The sequence below is a fragment of the Furipterus horrens genome, unplaced genomic scaffold (genome assembly GCF_987537825.1).
Source record: "Furipterus horrens unplaced genomic scaffold, mFurHor1.1.pri manual_scaffold_17, whole genome shotgun sequence".
NCBI lineage: Eukaryota > Metazoa > Chordata > Mammalia > Chiroptera > Furipteridae > Furipterus > Furipterus horrens.
In genome coordinates, this window is record NW_028327187.1 from 58843987 (window position 1) to 58864771 (window position 20785).

The 20785-nt window shown below is 42.0% G+C and overlaps 1 protein-coding gene across 1 annotated transcript in view; it reads left to right on the forward strand.

Moving 5' to 3' along the window:
- Positions 1–5151: 5151 nt before the first annotated feature.
- Positions 5152–20785, forward strand: part of LOC149991095 (centromere protein I-like) — a 74905-nt gene continuing 59271 nt past the window's right edge. Inside the window, 4 exon segments of the mRNA XM_090264075.1 lie at positions 5152–5492; positions 5781–5964; positions 6061–6222; positions 7536–7860. Of these exon segments, the coding sequence (XP_090120201.1) occupies positions 5152–5492; positions 5781–5964; positions 6061–6222; positions 7536–7860 (1012 nt within the window).

Here is a 20785-nt window from a genome sequence, read left to right on the forward strand (position 1 = left end):
GATGTGAAAGTGGGAGAAGTGCCTGGAAAGGGGGTGAGTGCTAGGCAGGCGGCATTGTTCCCTCTAGAACCCCTCCCCACATGCAGCACCACAACGTGGTGAAACAGGTCACCCTGTACTAACAAATCCCTAAGGCTCTGCCTCTTAAAATGTAACAGGAGTGACAGCTCTACCTAAGACACAGAGGCAAACAAACACAGGAACCTGTCGGAATGAGGATACAGAGAAATATGGCCCAAAAGTGGGAATGGATCAAGGTTCCAGTGGGAGAATTAAGCAACGAGGAGATAGCCAACTTAACAGATGAGGAGATAGACAACCTAACAGACACAGAATTCAAAACACTGGTGAGAAAGATGCTCAAAGGCTTCACAGATATGCTTGAGTATGGCAAACGCATAAGAGAAGAAGTGAAGGCTATGCTAAGTGAAATGAAGGAAAATCCACACAAAACCAATGGTGAAGAAAAGGAAGCCGGGGTTCAAGTCAATGACTTGGAACATAAGGAAGAAAAAAAACAGTCAACCAGTGCGGAATGAGGAAGCAAGAATGGAAAAAAATGAGAAAAACTTCCCAAAATTTGCGAAGGAGATGAACATACAGGTGTGGGAAGCACGGAAGGTCCTGGGCGAGATGAACCCAGAGGGGACCACACCAAGATGCATCATGACTGAGATGTCAAAGGTGAAAGATAAAGAGAGAGTCCTTGGGGCAGCAAGAGAGAGGCAGAGAGTTGCCTACAGGGGGGTGCCTATAGGACTATCAGCTGATTTCTCAGAGGACACTTTGCAGGCAGGAAGGGACTGGCGAGCAGTATTCAATGTGATAAAAAGCAACCTACAACCAAGATTACTCTATTCAGCAAAGCTATCATTTGGACTGGAAGGACAGATGAAATGCTTCCCAGACAAGGTGAAGCTAAAGGAGTTCATCATCACCAAGCCATTATTATATGAAATGTTAAGAAACTTACTTAAGAAAAAGAAGATCAAAACTATGAACACTAAAATGACAACAAACTCACAAGTATCAACAGCTGAATCTAAAATATAAAAATAAAAACAAAGTAAGCAAACAAGAATAAGAACAGAACCATAAGTGTGGAGATCATTTTTAGTTTTTTGAGGAAATTCCAAATGGCTTTCCACAGTGGCTGCAGCAGTCTGCATTCCCACCAAGAGTGCACAAGGCTTACCTTTTCTCTGCATCCTTACCAGCACTTGCTTGTTGATTTGTGTATGATGGCCATTCTGACCAATGTGAGGTGTTATCTCATTATGTTTTAATTTCCATCTCTGTGATGGCTAGTGATGTTGAGCATCCTTTCATATGCCTATGGGTACTCTATGTCCTCCTTGCAGAAGTGTCTGTTCAGGTCCTTTGCCCCTTTTTTACCTGGATTGTTTTCTCTTACTGGTATTAAGTTATATGAGTCCTTCATATATTTTGGAGATGAAACCCTTGTCCAACGTATCATTGGCAAATATGTTTTCCAGTACAGTTGGTTCCTTTTTCATTTTGCTGATGTTCTCTTTAGCCGAGAAGAAACTTTTTATTTGATGTAGTCCCATTTGTTTATCCTTTCCTTTATTTCCCTTGCCCTGGGATACATTGGCAAAAATATTGCTACATGAGATATCTGAAATTTTACTGCCTATGTTTTCCTCTAGGATTTTTATGGTGTCAGGGATTACATTTAAATCTTTTATCCATTTTGAGTTTATTCTGGTGTATGGTGTAAATTGGTGGTCTAGATTCATTTTTTTTGTGTGTGTGTGTGTGTGTGTGTGTGCATGTACCTGTCCAGTTCTCCCAACACTATTTGTTGAAGAGGTTATGTTTACTCCACCTTATGCTCTTTCCCCCTTTGTCAAATATTAATTGACTATAGAGACCTGGGTTTATTTTGGGCTTTCTATTCTCTTTCATTGATCTATGTATCTCTTCTTATGCTACTACCATACTGGTTTGATTAGTGGCATTGTAATGTAGTTTAATGTCAGGTATTGTCACCCCCCCTACTTTGTTCTTTCTCAAGATGGCTGAGGCTAATTTGGGTCACTTTTGGTTCCATATAATTTTTTGAAATATCTGTTCTATATCTGTGAAATATCTGATTGGTATTTTAATAAGGATTGTTGAATATATAATTGCTTTTTTAAATATTTTATGATTATGCTCTTACAGTTGTCCCAACTTCTTTTCCCTTTGCTCCCTTCTGCCCAGCACCTGCCTCCCTCCCTCCAGCAGTCTCACTCAACTTAGTCCATGTCCATGGGTCATGCATATAAATTCTTTGACTTTACCCTTTGTGTACTATTCTAACATCCCCCTGTCTATTCTGTACCCTCCTACTTCTTAATTCCTACACCATTTCCCTCCTTCTCCTCACTTCCCACTCCCAGATTATATCCCTCCATATGCTCCCCATAACTATGATTCTGTTCCCACTCTGGTTGTATGCTTAGTTTGTTTTTGTTTTTATTTTTTAGATTCTGTCATTAATAGTTGTGATTTTATTGTCATTTTAATGTTCATAGTTTTGATCTTCTTTTTCTTAAATAAGTCACTTTAACATTTCATATAATAATGGCTTGGTGATGATGAACTCCTTTAGCTTTACCTTGTCCTGAAAGCACTTGATCTGCTCTTTAGTTCTGAACGATAGCTTTGCTGGATAAAGTAATCTTGGTTGTAGGTCCTTTCTTTTCATCACTTTGAATACTTCTTGCCAGCTCCTTCTTGCCTGCAAACTTTCTTTTGAGAAATCAGCTGATAGTCTTATAAGAACATCTTTGTAGGTAACTCTTCTTTTCTCTTTCTGCTTTTAAGGTTCTTTCTTTATCCTTAACCTTTAGCATTTTAATTATGATGTGTCTTGGTGTGGTACTATAGGGACATCAGCTATTCTCTGTAAGAAGTTGCAAGGGTCTGCTAAAAGGTATTGTCAGGGGACTAGAAAGGGGGGAATGTTACAACCACTTGGTGATTTACAAGCTAAGAGACCCCAGCTCAGCTCCTTCCCACAGCCCCTATCTCCTTCCATTTGCTTGTGACTTGTTTATAACTTTTGCGAAGTTATATTTTACAGGATATCTAGATTTTTGAAGATAAATTGCTTTAGAGAATTTGACCCTGACTGGAGAGCTGCACTGCTGCAACCAGAGATAACTTTATGGCCCTGAAAACTTCTGTTCCTGTAACTGTTTGACACTCCTGCAGCCCTGTCCTGCACCTCCACTTCCCAAAGCTGCTTCCCACCAAAGAAGGAGCATAAGTCTATACAAGCCTTGCCCTAAACCCCATTCATGGTCGGTGTTTTGTTAGAGACTTGCTCAGGTCTTAGCCCAACCACCAGCAATAAACTTTGCTTACTTTATCCACTGCCTCAGAGTGTTCAGTCACACTTGTGTAGCCACAACATTTTGGAGGCCACTGCAAGATGCCTCTGTAGCACAGTGCCACCTTCGGTGAGTCCCCAGGGCTTTGTGTGGGTCCCGGGTGCCTAGCTGACTGGTGGCAGGACAGCGGCCACACGCTCCCTTTTAGAGCAATTCCCTGCACTTTCAGTGGACATTCAGGAGCTGCTGGAAGCTCTGATGGCCCAGTCTAGGGTAAGCAAAGGACAGCAGACAGCCTTGGTGACAGGTGAGTAGCAATCTATTTGGGGCAGCGGGCTTAGGCCACTGCCATTTGTGAGACTTAGTCTCTTTTGTTCTCTGGACGCAGAGGTACATATTCCCGAACAGAGAATTTGTTGAAGCCTGCTCGGCAGACTTCACTTGGGTTATATAGAGCTCTTTTGGTTTGGTTCCAGGTTGTACTGCCTGTGGCTGATGCTGCTCGTCTAATCACAGAAGCCTAGGTGGGGTTTGGGTGGGATTGTTTAACCTCTGAGCCTGTGTGTAAGTGAGTGTGTGGCTCCATGGACTTCGGTCTACGGAGTCTGAGTGGACCCTAACCTGCGGTTCCTCAGCTTGTCATATGGCACAACGGCTGGATATAACCCGGATTCCACATGCGTAGCCTTAGCTAAGACAAACCTAAGTCCTTGAGAGAGGAGAGGCCAGGCAGGCATCTGTTTGGCTTCCTTTGGGAGCTCCCAACCCATGTCTGTCTGTACTGCTGTGAAGGGGGGGATTTTTCCTGCACCTCAGAGTCCCACCTTTAATTGTAATTCAGAATAGATATATATTTGCAAATCTGTGCAAATCACCTTAGCCAACATGGGGGGACGCCATCCAAGTCTGCACCCACCATTCTTGACTGTATACTCCAGAATTTCCCTAAATTCCAGGGACAAAACCCTTCTATGAACCCTGATACCCTGGAAACATTCTGTAGGTCAGAGTGGCCTGCTTTGGGGGTCAGATGGCCCCCTGGGGGTACTTTGAATCTAAATATTATAAGGGCCATCCATCTCATTGTCACAGGGAAGCCTGGCCACCCTGATCAGTTTGATTACATTGATCGCTGGCAGGAGCTAGCTGAGGACCCACCTTCTTGGCTCCGAAAGTGTGTTGGGTCAGAAGCCCATAGAGTCCTCCTAACCCGCCAACCTCAGGACAAAGGGAGAATGCGACAAACTGAAAGTCACTGAGTCACGTTGGCCAGGTCTCCTGCCTCTCCCATCAGCCCCAGAAGAAGATAACCTCCTAGAACCCCTCCTTATCAGGGGGCTTCCATGTCCCTCTATCCCCAGCTCCCCCAATAGGAACCAGACTCCACTAGCAGGGCCTCCCCTACCTTGCTGCCCCCAAGGAGTCCTCCTTCTTCTCGCCTGAGCCCAAGGCCTCCTCCTAGTTTTATTAGTGCCAGTGAGGCTCAGGTTGCTAGGTCCATGCTCCCATTAAGGGAGGCTGTAGGACTGGGCCCAGGACATCAGACTACTTTCATTTACGTCCCATTCTCAACCAGTGACTTATATAACTGGTGAGCCCAGAAACCGCCATTCTCTGAGCAGCCCCAGACGCTTACCAGTCTATTTGAATCTATTTGTTGGTCACATTGACCAACCTGGAGGATTGCCTGCAGCTCCTACTGACCCTCTTCTCAATAGAAGAGTGAGAGTTAATTCTTAAGGCAGCCAGGGAAAATACCAGTAGTCAGACTATAGGGACAGAACAGGAAAAAGAGACAGACGTGAGGGAGATGGTACCTGCCAAGCCACCCGACTGGGACCCCAACATCGCGCCTGGGATGACGGTCCTTAGAACTTACTATCAGGCCTTACTTCAAGGAATGATCAAGGTGGCTAAGAAGCCCACTAACTTGAACAAGGTTTTAGAAGTTATTCAGGGTCTCACCAAGAGTCCCACTGCTTTCCTTGAGTGCTTGCAAGAGGCTTACCTCATGTACACCCCTTTCGATCCTGAGGCTCCAGAAAATGCTCGTACCCTCAATATGGCTTTTGTCACTCAGGCAGCATCTGACATTTGGAGGAAGTTACAAAAATTAGAGGGATTCGGAGGCATGAATTTAAGCCAGCCAAAGTATACTTAAACAGAGATGAGGCCAATCAAAGAAGAGAACTTGAGAAAGAAAAGCGGCAGGCTAAAGTGTTAGTCACTGCCCTAAAAGATACCTCCTTTAAACCAGGTCCAGAATCTAGCAAAAAGCTCCGCAAAAAGGGAGCAGTAAATGCAGGAAAAGAACTAAATTCAGACCAATGTGCATAATGCAAAGAAAAAGGACATTGAAAAAGTGACTGCCCCGAGTTAAAGAAATGTCCTTCTCCACTCATTTCTTCTCATTCCGGACTGTCTGTTCCCTTTGCTCAGGAGAGACCTCCTCAGAAAGCTCCAAGCTCAAATCTCCTTCTCCCCCAAGGCTGTAGAGCTTCAAGTAAACCCTCGAATAATTTTATCTGTCTCCCTTCCCTTAGAAGAAGAGTATCGACTGCTCGAGTCTCCTCAACAGGACTCTGAGCCTCTCCCCAGGGATTTTCAGGCAGAGTTTCCCAAGGTATGAGCAGAAGACAATCCCCCAGATTTGGCAAGCCATATACCTCCTGTGATAGTCTTGCTACTCAGCAACACAAGCCCTGTTCGCATCAAGCAGTATCTTATTTCCTGGGAAGCCCGCAAAGGCATTAAGCCCCACATAGACCGACTGCTACAGGAAGGCATACTAAGGGAATGTCAGTCAGCATGGAACACTCCTTTCTTACCAGTCCGGAAACCTGGGACCAATGATTACCGGCTGGTTCAGGACCTGAAGGGGGTAAATGCTGTAACAGAGACTATCCACCCGATGGTGCCAAATCCTTATACTCTCCTAAGTCTTCTGCCACTTAATAGACTCTGGTATACAACACTAGACCTTTTAAAGGATGCCTTTTTCTGCATTCCTTTGCATCCGCAGTCACAAGAAATTTTTGCTTTTGAGTAGAAGGATCCAGAGACAGACAAAAAGCAACAACTTACTTGGACTCGATTGCCTCAAGGGTTTAAAAACTCCCCTACTATTTTCAGAGAGGCCCTAGGACAGGACCTCAGCCCCTTCTCAATAGAAAATCCTCATTTAAAGCTCCTGCAATATGTTGATGATCTCCTCTTAGCAGCCAAGACTAAGGAGGACTGTCTAATAGGCACTTCTGCCCTCCTCATTTCTTGAGGAAAAAGGCTATTGAGTATCTCACAGGAAGGCACAAATATGCACCCAGAAAGTTAAATTTCTAGAGTTCATTTTGTCAGAAGGGACTTGGAGACTGTCAGCCAAGTGAAAGAGGGTAGTCACCTGATTTCCCACCCTGAAATCCAAGAAGGACCTTCGTGAGTTTCTAGGGATGGCATGATTTTGCCACCTCTGGATCCCCAACTTTGCTGCAATTGCACAGCCCCTCCATGAGGCCACCCGAGACCTCAATGCCCTGTTAGACTAGGGAAAGAAACAGGAAAGGGCATTTCAAAAACTAAAAGAGGAACTCACCCTGGCTCTGGCCCTTACCCTGCCAGATGTCACCAAGCCCTTCAGCCTTTTTGTTCATGAGAAAAAAAGAGTAGCCAGGGAATTCCTGACTCAAACCCTTGGGTCTTGGTGAAGGCTAGTAGCATACCTTTCAAAAACACTAGACCTGGTGTCCGAGGGTGGCCTGCCTGTCTCAGAGGTGTCGCTGCTATGGCCCTCCTAGTCGAGGAGGCTGACAAGCTCACTCTAGAACAGGACCTTTCTGTTAACGTACCACACTCAATTGAGGCCCTCCTAAGAGGCACGAGGGGGAAATTGCTCACTGGTAACCGCCTCACCCACTACCAAGCAACTCTCCTTGAGGATCCCGGATCTGCCTGCAGGCCATCCGGGCTTTAAACCCAGCTTCGCTCCTACCCACTGAAGAGGGGGAGCCAGAGGACGGTTGTGAAGAAATCATTGACAAAGAATGTTCTTCCCGGCCTGGACTATAAGACTCTCTGCTCCCAAATTCAGACATTGTACTTTTCACAGATGCAAGCAGTTTTGTTCGCTGGGCATGCATTATGCAGGAGCAGGTGTAGTCACCCTTGAGAAAGTAATCTGTGCTGAGCCCCTTTCCGCAGGGTTGGTCAGCCCAGAGAGCAGAACTTGTCGCCCTCACCTGGGCATTAGAGGTAGCCACTAAGAAACGGGCCACTATATACACTGACTCTCGGTACGCTTTTGCCATTGTTCATGTACATGGGACAATTTATCAAGAGAGAGGATTGCTTACAGCCGAGGGGAAAGCACTAAAAAATACTCAGGAAATCCTAGCTTTATTACAAGTAGTGTGGAGGCCAGCCCAAGTAGCAATTGTCCATTGCAGGGGTCACCAGAGGGGCACTAGGGAAATTGAAACCGGGAACCGGCTAGCAGATCAGCCTGCCAAAGAAGTTGCATTGCAAGGTAAAGCCTCTGCCCCAGAGGGGGGTAATATTCTTCCTGTGTTAATACAGCCAACAGAGCCCTCACACTACTCCCCAGCTGAGGAAGCTTGGGCTAAGACTGAAAATACCACAAAGAGAAATGACTGGTTAATTCTGCCAGATGGCAGGATCTTTGTTCCAAACAAAGTTGGCCTGCAGCTAGCCACCTCCTTGCACCAGACTACTCACTTTGGGAAAGGAGCACTTGTCACATCTTTAGAAAAGGAGTATTATATACCCAATCTCTGGACTGTTTGTCCTTCAGTTGCAAAGCAATGCCTAACTTGAACTAAGAATAACCCAAAGAGTGGCAGGGTCCCGCCGCTTGCAGTGCGCCGGCAGGGAAATACTCCCTTTGAAGACATTGAGGTAGATTTCACAGAAGTAGGGCTGGCCCTTAGAGGCTATAAATATTAATTAGTTTTAATTTGTACTTATTCTGGATGGGTAGAGGCAGTCCCCACCCAAACAGAGAAGGCTAAGGAAGTAGCCAAGGCTCTATTAAACCTAATTATTCCAAAATATGGATTACCTATTAGCATAGGGTCAGATAATGGTCCAGCATTTATAGCAAAAACAGTTCAAGCTACAGCTAAGGCTCTAGGAATCAAGTGGAACCTCCATGCTTCCTACCGGCCTCAGAGTGCAGATCAGGTAGAACGTATGAACCAATCCTTAAAGCAGACTCTGAGAAAGCTCCACCAGGAAACTAATTCTCTATGGCCAGATCTTCTCCCTTTAGCCCTTTTCCAGTCCAGGTGCACTCTGTATACCGATGGCCTAACTCCTTTTGAAATATTATATGGGAGGCCACCCCCTCTAACACCTAGGATAGGAGATTTACAGGTTAGAGGTGACCACACTTTAATTCAGCAATTGCAGGCTCTTCAGAAGACCCTCACTTCCATCCAGCAGTGAGTATTAGAGAGGTGCCCCATTCTCATAGTGACCCCCATGCATCCCGTCAGACCTGGGGACCAGGTCCTCATTAAGGTCTGGAAAAGACAGCCCTTAGGGCCACTATGGGAAGGTCCTCACACTGTTCTCACTACCCCAATGGCTATAAAGGTTGCTGGCATTGCTGTTTGGGTTCATCATTCCCGAGTCAAGTCTTACATCCCACCAGCTTCTGAAAAGCCCAGTGAGTCCAGACCAGCACCAGCAGGACAGTAAAACTCAGCCTTTCCCCACCAATTGGAGCGACTTAAGAAAATAAAATGGATCAGGAAGATGGCGGAGGAGTGAGGGGAGGCTGCGCTTTATAGCTCCCGAGACCCATCTGTAGTTTGGACTAATTGCAGACAGAACATCTCAGTGAGCATCTGGACACTGGCGGAGTTGAGCCTTGGCACTGATCGATTAAAGAAGACCATCTGGGAACAACCTGTTTGGTGAGGATAGTGAAGGAAAAAGGAATGAGACGGGATTTCTGACTGGGTTGGCTTCCGAAGCTGCAGCTGGAAGTACACAAAGACTTTTTAGTGACCACAGGCTTCCCCAGAGAGGAATCGGGAAGAGAGCAGGTCTCTGCCCGCTGGCAGAGACAGGAGCGGGCCAGGTGGCATCTGGAGCTGAGAGACAAGAAACAGCGCACTGCTGTGTAGGTAAGAACGGGTTTTTCCTTTATACTTTTCTCTTGTATTCTGCAGAGAAGGGAGGAGAGGTGGGGGGTGAGAGGATATTCTTGAGGAGCGCAGGCGCAGAAGTGCACTCACCCACTCCCCAACCCTCCCTTTGGGTTGTGTGAGCGCGCACAAGGAGGTGCCCTCGTCTGCTGGCCCAGGCGCGCAACCAAGTCACTGGCCGCTGCATCCAGGTGCGCCTTGGGCCCGCCCCAACAGGCATAAAATCAACATTCCAGCAGTCACAGACGTCCACCTCTGCCGTGCTCAGGTGCCTGCAGCCCTGCCCCAACAGGTGCAAAATCAACCCGCTGGGCATGCAGGAGACTGTGCACAGACACCACTGGCCCACCCCAATAGGCGCCAAACCAATGCACAGGCCACCTGCGCAGGCACTACTCGTGCCCACCCAAGCAGGTACAAGAACAGCAGACAGCCACAACTCACAGAAGCCCACTTCCACTGTGCATAGGTGTCCAGGACCCCGCCCCAAGGGACAAAAAGCCAACTCCCCAGGCTTGAGGCTAGCACACAGGCCATCATGGGCGTGCACATGCGCGCACGCACCAGCGCCCCGGCTGGCTCCAACAGGCACCAAATGAACTCACCAGACACCACGCACAGGTGTCACCCAGGCTGGCGACCCAGTGGGCGCGAGGCTAGCTCGACCAACACCACATGCCGGCACACACCGCTGCTGCCATGATCAGGAACCTCTGGCCCACCTCAATAAACCAGGTGTGGATCCAGAAAAAGAAGACTGCACACAAAGGCTGAACTGAGTAAAAACTTTCTTTTTAAAATTTTTATTTCTATTTGTTTTTTTATTTGTATTTTATTTTATTTTTAATTACTTATTTTTAATTTTAATTTAAAAAAAAATTTAAAAACAATCTCTTTAATTTGTTTCATACCATTTCTCCCTCTCATCCTCCCTCTTTAATTTTTGTTTGTTTGTCTGATTTGTTTAGCCTCAACTTCACACTAAATATATAGCATATAACTACTATATAAATCTAATACCATACAATTCCACTTTCTTACTATATTCTGCATTCTTGCCATTATTTTTTGTATTATTAACATACAATGTAAATATTACTTACTGTCTTGCATAGTCTCAACACTACTTGCTACTATTATCACTCTATAATCCCCTCTCTCAAAAATCTTTTCTTCATTAAAAACAACTATTATATACCCTTCCTATAATATAATAGCCCTAATCTCTCTACATTTATATTAATACTGGCTCATCTGCTGCCGATAGTGGGATAGACTGTGGGGGAAATTTTTGAGGGTGTGGGTTTCTTGCCTGGGCTGTGTTTATGTTTTCAACAGCATCTCCACAAAAGAACTCAAGATAAGGTGGGAAGAGTAACTCTCAATGAACTAGCCAGAGGGAAAGTCCCACCAAAGAGCTTCTGAAATATAACCAGACAGCATAAATAAATGACATAAAGGGTATCCCAAGAACATCAGGCTCAGGAGATCAAAGAGACTGCACCACTGAAACCCCCAGATCTCCTATAAAGAATCTCATGCCAAAAAAGCAGGAAATCAAAGCAGACAAATCCAAAAAAACAAAAACAAACAAGAAGAATCCAACATGAGAATATGCAGAAACAACCTCCCAATGAAAGGGAAAGAGGAATCCCCAGAGAGAGAAGTAGATGGAATAGACATAACCAGAATGTCACACATGAAATTCAAAATAAAGGTGGTGAAGAAGCTCAATGTACTCGACAACTTCAAAAATAACTACGACAACCTCCAAGGAAGTTGCCAACAGCTCCAAGAAAATTACAGGAAACTTATGGAAAACTACACCAGCATAAAAAAAGACATAGAAACTACTAATAAGAACAAGGAAGAAATGAAGAATACAATCTCTGAACTGAAAAACACAGTAGAATCAATCAAAAGCAGGCTGAATGAAGCAGAGGATTGGATTAGTGAGTTAGGGTACAATGTAGAAAAAAATTCACAGACAACACAACAAAATGAAAAAAAGATTGAAAAAGTATGAAGAAGGTCTAATGGAATTATAGGACACTGTGAGAAAAATAATATCCAAATCATAGGAATAAAAGTTGGAGAAGAAGAGGAACAAGGGATAGAAAAGCAGATACGGAAAGTAATGACAGAAATTTTTCTAACCTGGTGAGAGAAAAAGTTATGCAAGTCCAAGAAGCACAGAGAGTCCCAATGAAGAGGAACACCAGAAGGTCCACTCCAAGAGACATTATAACTAAAATGGCCACATTCAAAGACAAACAGAGATTTGCAACAACATGGATGAAACTAGAGAGAATTATGCTTAGTGAAATAAGCCAGACCAAGAAAGAAAAATACCATATGATATCACCTAATACAGGAAACTAAAGAACAACACAAACAAAAGAACTAAATAGGACAAAGAGCAGAATAGCAGTCAATAGTGGGGAGAGGGGAGGGAGAGAAGGGGGATAAGTAAGGGAAGGGTTTAGTCAAAGAACGTGTATAAATGACTCATGGACATGGACAACTGGGATGAATATGATTGTGGGAGAAGGGGTGGGCTGTCTGGGGGAGAGAAATAGAGGAAAAATGAGACAACTGTAATTGAAACACCCCCCCCAAAAAAGGATAATAATAAAAAAAAAAACGGAAACAAAAAAAGACAAAGAGAAAATCCTAAAAGCAGCAAGAGAAAAACAGCAAATAACATACAAGGAAGCTCCCATAAGGTTATTGACGGATTTCTCAACAGAAACACTACAAGCCAAAAGAGAATACTCAAAAATATTTCCAGCAATGAAAGACAAAGGCCTACAACCAAGAATACTCTATCCAGAAAAGCTCTCATTCAAAACAGAAGGTGAAATAAGGAGTTTCCCACACAAAGGAAGACTAAAAGAATACATCTCCACCAAACCAGCATTGCAAGAGATGCTAAAGGGAATGCTTTAGAAAAAGAAGAAAAAAAGAGTGGGAGAAGAACAGAGGTACAAAGGGAAATAAAAAAATACATGTCAATAATAACCTTGAAGGTAAATGGGTTAAATGCTCCAATTAAAAGACATAGGGTAGTGGAATGGATATGAAAATGGGACCCACATATTTGCTGTTTAAAAGAAACACACCTCAAAACAAAAGATTTACACAGAATGAAAGTGAAGGGATGGAGAAAAGTATTCCAAGCAAACGAACATGAAACAAAAGATGGTGTAGCAATACTCATATCAGACAAAACGGATTTCAAAGCAAGGGACATAAAAAGAGACAAAGAAGGACATTTCATAATACTTAAGGGAACAATCAATCAAGAAGATATAATACTGATAAACATATATGCACCCAACATAGAAGCACCCAAATATATAAAGAAAATACTAGAAGACCACAAGTAGTATATTAACAGCAACACACAATGACATCAAGGAAGAAATAAACAAGTTTCTGGAAACTAAGGATAATGAACACACAACAACGCAAAACCTATGGGACGCAGCAAAAGCAGTCCTCAGAGGGAAGTTCATAGCAATACAGGCATACTTGAAAAGGATAGAAAAATCTCAAATAAAAAATCTAACCCTACAGCTACAAGAACTAGAACAATAACAACAAACAAAGCCTAGGGCAAGAAGAAGGAAGAAAATCATCAAGATCAGAGCAGAATTAAATAACATAGAGACTAAACAAACAATTCAAAAGATCAACAAAAGTAGAAGTTGGTTCTTCGAAAAAATAAACAAAATCAACAAGCCTTTAGCCAGGTTCATCAAGAAAAAAAGAGAGAAGACCCAAATAAACAAAATCAAAAATGAAAGTGGAGAAATCACGACTGATACCACGGAAATACAAACAATTGTAATAAATTACTACAAACAACTGTATGGCAAGAAATTTTAAAACCTAGAAGAAATGTACAAATTTCTAGAAACATATAACCTTTCAAAACTGAATCAAGAAGTAGAAAGTCTCAACAGACCAATAACAAAGAAGGAAATTGAAACAGTAATCAAAAATCTCCCTGCACACAAAAGTCCTGGACCGGATGGCTTCACAGGTGAATTTTATAAAACCTTTAGGGAAGAACTAACTTCTACCCTCCTCAAACTATTCCAAAAAATCCAAGAAGAGGGAAAAACCCCAAACTCTTTCTATGAAACCAGTATTACTCTAATTCCAAAACCAGGTCAAGACACAGCAAAGAAAGAAAACTACAGGCCAATATCACTGATGAACATAGATGCTAAAATCCTTAACAAAATATTGACAAGCAAGATCCAGCAATACATTAAAAAGATCATACACCACGATCAAGTGGGATTCATCCCAGGGATGCAAGGATGGTTTAATATTTGCAAATCGGTAAATATAATATATCATCTGAACAAAATGAAAGACAAAAATCACATGATCATATCAATAGATGCAGAAAAAGCATTTGATAAAGTACAACACCCATTTATGATGAAAACACTCAGCAAAATGGGAATAGAGGGAACATATCTTAACATAATTAAGGCTATATATGAGAAACCTGAAGCCAACACCATACTCAATGGGCAAAAACTGAGAGCATTCCCCCTGAGGTCAGGAACAAGACAAGGATGTCCACTCTCTCCACTCCTATGCAATATAGTGTTTGAAGTTCTAGCCACAGCAATCAGACAAGAAAAAGAAATAAAAGGCATCCAAATTGGGAAAGAAGAAATAAAACTATCATTATATGCAGATGACATGATAGTATACGTAGAATATCCTATGGACTCAACTAAAAAACTACTCAATATAATAAGGGAATTAGGCAAAATAGCAGGGTACAAAATAAATATTCAGAAATCTAAAGCATTTCTGTACACCAAAAATAAAATAGCAGAGACAGAAACAAAAGAAAATACCATTTACTATAGCAACAATAAAAATAAAGTACCTAGAAATAAACTTAACGAAAGAGATGAAAAATCTGTACTCTGAAAATTACATAACACTGAAGAAAGAAATTAAGGAAGATACAAATAAATGGAAACATATACTATGTTCATGGTTTGGAAGAATCAACATCATCAAAATGGCCATACTACTCAAAGCACTTTGCAGGTTCAATGCAATCCCTATTAAAATACCAAAGACATATTTCACAGACCTAGAACAAATACTTCAAAAATTCATATGGAACCAAAAAAGACCCCGAATAGCCAAAACAATTCTGAGGCAGAAAAACACAGCAGGAGGAACCACAATACCAGACATCAAAGTATACTACAAAGCCACCGTGATCAAAACAGTCTGGTACTGGCAAAAGAACAAACATGTAGATCAATGGAACAGAATAGAGAGTCCAGAAATAAACCCAGGACTATATGGTAAACTAATATTTGATAAAGGAGGAAAGAATATCAAATGGATTATGAAGAGCCTCTTCAACAAATGGTGCTGGGAGAACTGGACAGGGATGTGCAAAAAAATGAAACTAGACCACCAACTTACACCACACATGAGGATAAACTCAAGATGAATAAAAGACTTAAGTGTAAGCCGTGACACCATAAAAGTCCTAGAGGAAAACATAGGCAACAAAATTTCAGATATCCCATGTAACAATGTCTTCACGAATACATCTCCTAAGGCAAGAGAAATAAAGGAAAGATAAACAAATGGGACTACATCAAAGTAAAGAGTTTCTGCTCAGCAAAAAAAAAAAAAAAAAATCAGCAAGATGAAAAGGAAATCACCCATATGGAAAACATATTTGCCAATGATACCTCAGACAAGAGACTGATCTCCAAAATATATAAAGAGCTTATATGACTCAACATCAAGAAAACAGACAACTCAATTAAAAAATGGGCAAAGGACCTGAACAAACATTTCTCTGAAGAGGATATACAGAAGGTCCATGGACACATGAAAAAATGCTCAACATCACTAGCCATCAGAGAGATGCAGATAAAAACCACAGTGAGATACCACTTTACACCTGTCAGAATGGCCATCATCAACAAATTAACAAAGAGCAAGTGCTGGCGAAGATGTGAAGAAACGGGAACCCTACTGCACTGTTAGTGGGAATGCAGACTGGTGCAGCCACTATGGTAAACAGTATGGAATTACCTCAGAAAACTAAAAATGGAACTGCCTTTTGAACCAGCGAGTCCACTGCTAGGATTATACCCGAAGAATCCTGAAATCCTAACTCAAAAGAACTTATGCCACCCCTATGTTCATAGCAGCACTGTTTACAATAGCTAAGTGCTGGAAACAGCCTAAGTGCCCATCTGTAGATGAGTGGATAAAAAAACTGTGGTACATTTACACAATGAAATACTAGGCAGCAGAAGGAGAGAAGGAACTCCTGCCATTTGCAACAACATGGATGGAACTAGAGACTTATGGTTAGTGAAATAAGCCAGGCAAAGAAATAAAAATACCATATGATATCACCTAATACAGGAGGCTAAAGAACAACATAAACAAATGAACTAAATAGAACAAGGAGCAGAATAACAGTTATTAGGGGCGCGGGGGGGGGGGAGAGAAAGGAGATAAGTAAGGGAAGGGTTTAGTCAAGTAACATGTGTAAATGACTCATGTACATGGACAACGGGGAGGGATATGATTGTACGAGAAGAGGTGGGCTAGGTGAGGGGGAGCAATGGGGGAAAATGAGACAACTATAATTAAAAAACCAAAAAAAACTTTTTAATAAAAAAATAAAACCTCTATCTGTAAAAAAAAAAAAAAAAAAAGAAAGAAAGAAGGAAAGAAAGAAAGAAAGAAAGAAAAAGAAAAAAAAAGAAACCATCTAAAACTGCTCTCCAATATTTTTGGCAAAATTTATTTTAATGGTAAATTTATTACTTTGCAGGTTTATCTAAAAGCAGACATTCAAGAGTATCTTCAAGGGCTAGTTATGTGCTTTAATGAAACGTTTTGTTTCTCAGAAATAAAGTCAAAGTCCTATTTTAAGACAATGAGAAAATAAACTGTTCTTTGCATAATAGAATAAAGTTGGGGGTCATTGTGGGTAAAAAAAAAGAAAAGAAAATGACTGGCTAGTACTCTGCTTTATACTTAACCTTAGTTAACTTGGTTATTATCCTATTTGCCATAGGAATTGATGCTGTTGCCCCAGCTGATTGGGGATCCTGGAAAAGGGTGGCTCTCAGATTCCTCTACATTTGCTTGTTCTTAGTGTTTGAACTGACTCATTGTCTTCTCTATTAAGCCTCCTGCCCAGGGCTAGTTGTTAGATAAATCTCCACAACGTTTAGCAAACCTGCCCAGAGGACATTCTATTTAGCCCTCTGGGCAAGCCTCACCCTTTGCCTACTTATGCCAGTCTCATCAACTCCCTTACGTTTCCAACGGGTACTGGCCACATCCTTGCCAAGAAGAACTGGACTGAAAATTTAAAACCCACTCACACCTTGAGTTGGGGACCTGCAAGTTAAAGGGGAATTGTCCAAGGTTAAACAACTGCAGGTGCTCCAGAAGACCCTATCAGCTGTTCAGGGTCCTAGAGTGCCACCCAATACCAATAGTTACTCCCTTGCACTACTATGAGCCAAGGGATCGAGTTTTTATTTTTTTATTTTATTGATTATGCTGTTACGGTTGTCCCAATTACTTTTCGCTCTGCTCCCCTCCACCCTGTGACACCCCTGCCTCCAGTTGTCCCCCGCTCTTAGTCCATGCCTATTAGTTGTGCATATAGTTCTTCTCAACATCTTCCTGTCTACTCCACTCCCTCCTACCATGCTTTAAAAAAATTTTTAGGTATATTTTATTGACTATATTGTCACAATAGTTCCATTTCCTCCCCGTTGCTCACCTCTTCCCATCGCCCCCTTCCCCAGCAATACCCCCCAGCCCCCCAGACCATTCCCACTGATCAAGCATACAAGCTCTCCAGTTTCTCCCTTTCTTATATTATTATTATTTTAATTAATTAATTTTTTATAACAATACCCCCCTCTCAGACTTGAGACACTTTGTAATCTTATAGAGGACAATGGGCGAAGGTCTCCTGTTCCTCTAGCTGCTTAAAGCTGGGCATGGTCATTTACCTACTACCCTTGGGTCCAGAATTTCCTAATAAGAGTGGGGGTGTGGAGGGGAAGGTGGTCTTCCCATATGGGAAAGGATCTTGTAGACTTCAGGATGGTTAGCTGTCCCCGGACAATGGCGTGCTTTGTTTAACAGGTTGGCATTCTTTTTTTTTTAAGTATATTTTATTGATTAAATTGTTACAATAGTTCCAATTTTTCCCCTTTGCTCCCCTCCACCCAGCACTCCCCCTCCCAGAGTAATCCCCGCCCCCAAGTTCATGCCCATGGGTCGTACATACAAGCTTTCCTGCTTCACCCTTTCATATATCCTTCGTGTCTTTTTAAAAAATAAACAAATGATTAATTAATTATTTTAACAACAAAAAATAACAATCCCTCCCTCTCAGACTTAAGACCCTTTAAAAGCTTATAAAGGACAATGGGCGAAGGTCTCAAGCTCCTCTAGCTGCTTCAAGCTGGACATAGTCATCGTCCTACCTACCTTTGGGTCCAGAAATCCCTAATAAGAGTGGGGGTGTGGAGGGGAGGGTGGCTTTCCAACATAGGGAAGGACCGTGCAGACTCCAGGTAAGTTGGCTGTCCCCGGAAAACAGAGTGCTTGGTTTAACAGGCTGGCATCCTTGTTGTATTCTGGGGGAAACAGGTTTGGCAACAGGGTTAAAAGGCATCATTCGATCCATAACCACTAGATGACAAAAGGCAGGTATTAATTTTTCAATGTCCCACATTAGGGAAAAAAAGGTCTTCTTTGGAGGAAGGTGTGCCAGGCACATCTCACCTGTCCAAAACTCTTTTGCTCATTATACTTAGTTTGGGCTGAGGGAAATATTTTAGGTTTTCCCCTTCTCAGACCTCTGGGCCCTTTGTATCCAAGCCATTGGGATACAAAAGAGAAACCAGTTTTAAAGTGAAGTCCACAAACCACCCCATACATCACAAACCCAGCCACTTAGTTCAGTTAAACCGTTGAGTCTCAGGAGGAAGCGCTGCAGGCAAGATTAAGTGAGTCCTATACATACAGACAATCATTAAGGTAATGAGATCATAGGCATATGCCCTTTGAAAACAGAAAACACATGTTAATTTATGTAACATAACCCACAAACAAGTCTCTAAACCTGTAAGACTGTCTTATTGGAAAGCCATCCAGCTGCAAGGCATTTGACATTCTTCTTCTCTGTAAATTGAACATCTTTGATGATACCACAGACATAGTTTAACTTTCAAATGAAAACATATTTTAAATGAAAAGAAACTTTAAAGATGGTTAGCTGCACTACTTTATAGTCTACCACTGATCATTGGGATTTTTCTTGAATAACAATTTTTCTCCCTAAGATTACTCTCCTTGTCATTAAAGGGACTGCATTAAGTCTATTTTTAATTTATCCTGTTCATTTGCATAAACACAACAAGAGCATAAAATGATCACTTATAATCTTTTTCTGCTTTGCTGGAACTTATGCAAGGGACATTTAGGGTGACCTTCAGTTTGCCCTTCAGGGCACAATAGCTGAGCCACATACCTGGCATTCAGCCTTGCCTGTACACACCTGTCTTTTTCAAGTCCTTCTGGTTTTCCATTATGCCTTAAGGTCCCTTCTAGACATCTTTCAGAAAAAGAACCTTCATTCCTTCCCTGGAAAGTTTGCTGTGGACCACACAACCAACCACGGTACCAAGCCTTTTATCTCGTGGGCTTTTATTACCTTCTAAAGTCATTCCCTGTTCCTCAGGGCTTTTTGGTAACAATCAGAGCCCAAGCATGTCTCTTTTAGGCATGACATTCCAGTCAACGTCTTGGTCAAAAAAAAAAAACAAAAAACCCTCTATTAACAAGTGGTCTTATTAGTTTTATGCAAAGAAACTTATGTCATTACTTACTTCTTTAGAATGCCAAACTCTGGAGGAATCAGATAGGGAGAAAAATATACAGTGTGAAGGAAAATCCTTGTCCTTCTAAAATTCACTGAACTGGCATTTCCATTCTTCATATTTTCATTTTTCCCCCACTAAAATTTTTTTGTTTTCCCATTACAGTTGTTCCACTTTTTCCCCCCTTTTGCTTCCCTGCACCCTGTTTCCTCCTTCTCCCATATTCAGTCCCCACTCAGCTATCCATGTCCGTGGGTCATTTATACATATTCTTTGACTAGACCCTTCCCCTTCTTACCCCCTTCTCTCCCTTCCACCTCCCCCCTTGTTACTGTTAGTCTACTTCTTGTTTACATACCTCTGGTTCAATTTTGCTCATTTGTTTGTGTTGTTCATTAGTTTCCTGTAATAGGTGACAGCATAAGGTATTTTTCTTTCATTGCCTGGCTTATTTCGCTAAGCATAATTCTCTCTAGTTCCATTCATGTTGTTGCAAACGGTAGAAGTTCTTTCTTTCTATCTGCTACATAGTACTCCTTTGTGTAAATGTACCACAGTTTTTTGATCCACTTATCTACAGATGGGGACTTAGGTAGTTTCTAGCACTTGGCTATTGTAAATAGTGCTTCTATGAACATAGGGGTGCATAGGTTCTTTTGAATTGGTGTTTCAGGATTTTTTGGATATAATCCTAGCAATGGAGTGATGGTTCAAAAGGCCGTTCCATTTTTAGTTTTTTTGAGGAAATTCCAAACTGTTTTCTACAGTGGCTGCACCAGTCTGCATTCCCACCAGCAATGCACCAGGGTTCCCATTTCTCCGCATCCTGTCCAGCACAAGATGTTTGTTGATTTGTTGATGATGGCCATTCTGACTGGTGTGAGGTGGTATCTCATTGTGGTTTTTATTTGCATCTCTCTGATGGCTAGTGATGTTGAGCATTCTTTCATATGTCTATGGACCCTCTGTATGTTCTCTTTGGAGAAGTGTTTGTTCAGGTCCTTTGCCCATTTTTTAATTGGGTTGTCTATCTTCTTGGTGTTGAGTCATATGACTTCTTTATATATATTGAAGATCAATCCCTTGTCTGAGATATCATTGGCAAATGTATTTTCCCATATGGTTGGTTTCCTTTCATTTTGCTGATGTTTTCTTTAGCTGAGCAGAAACTTTTTAGTTTGATGTAGTCCCATTTGTTTATTCTTTCCTTTACTTCCCTCACCTTAGGAGATATATCAGTAAAAATGTTGCTACGTGGCATATCTGAAATTTTCCTGCCTATTTTTTTCTCTAGGACTTTTATGATGCCACGGCTTACATTTAAGTCTTTGATCCATTTCGAATTTAT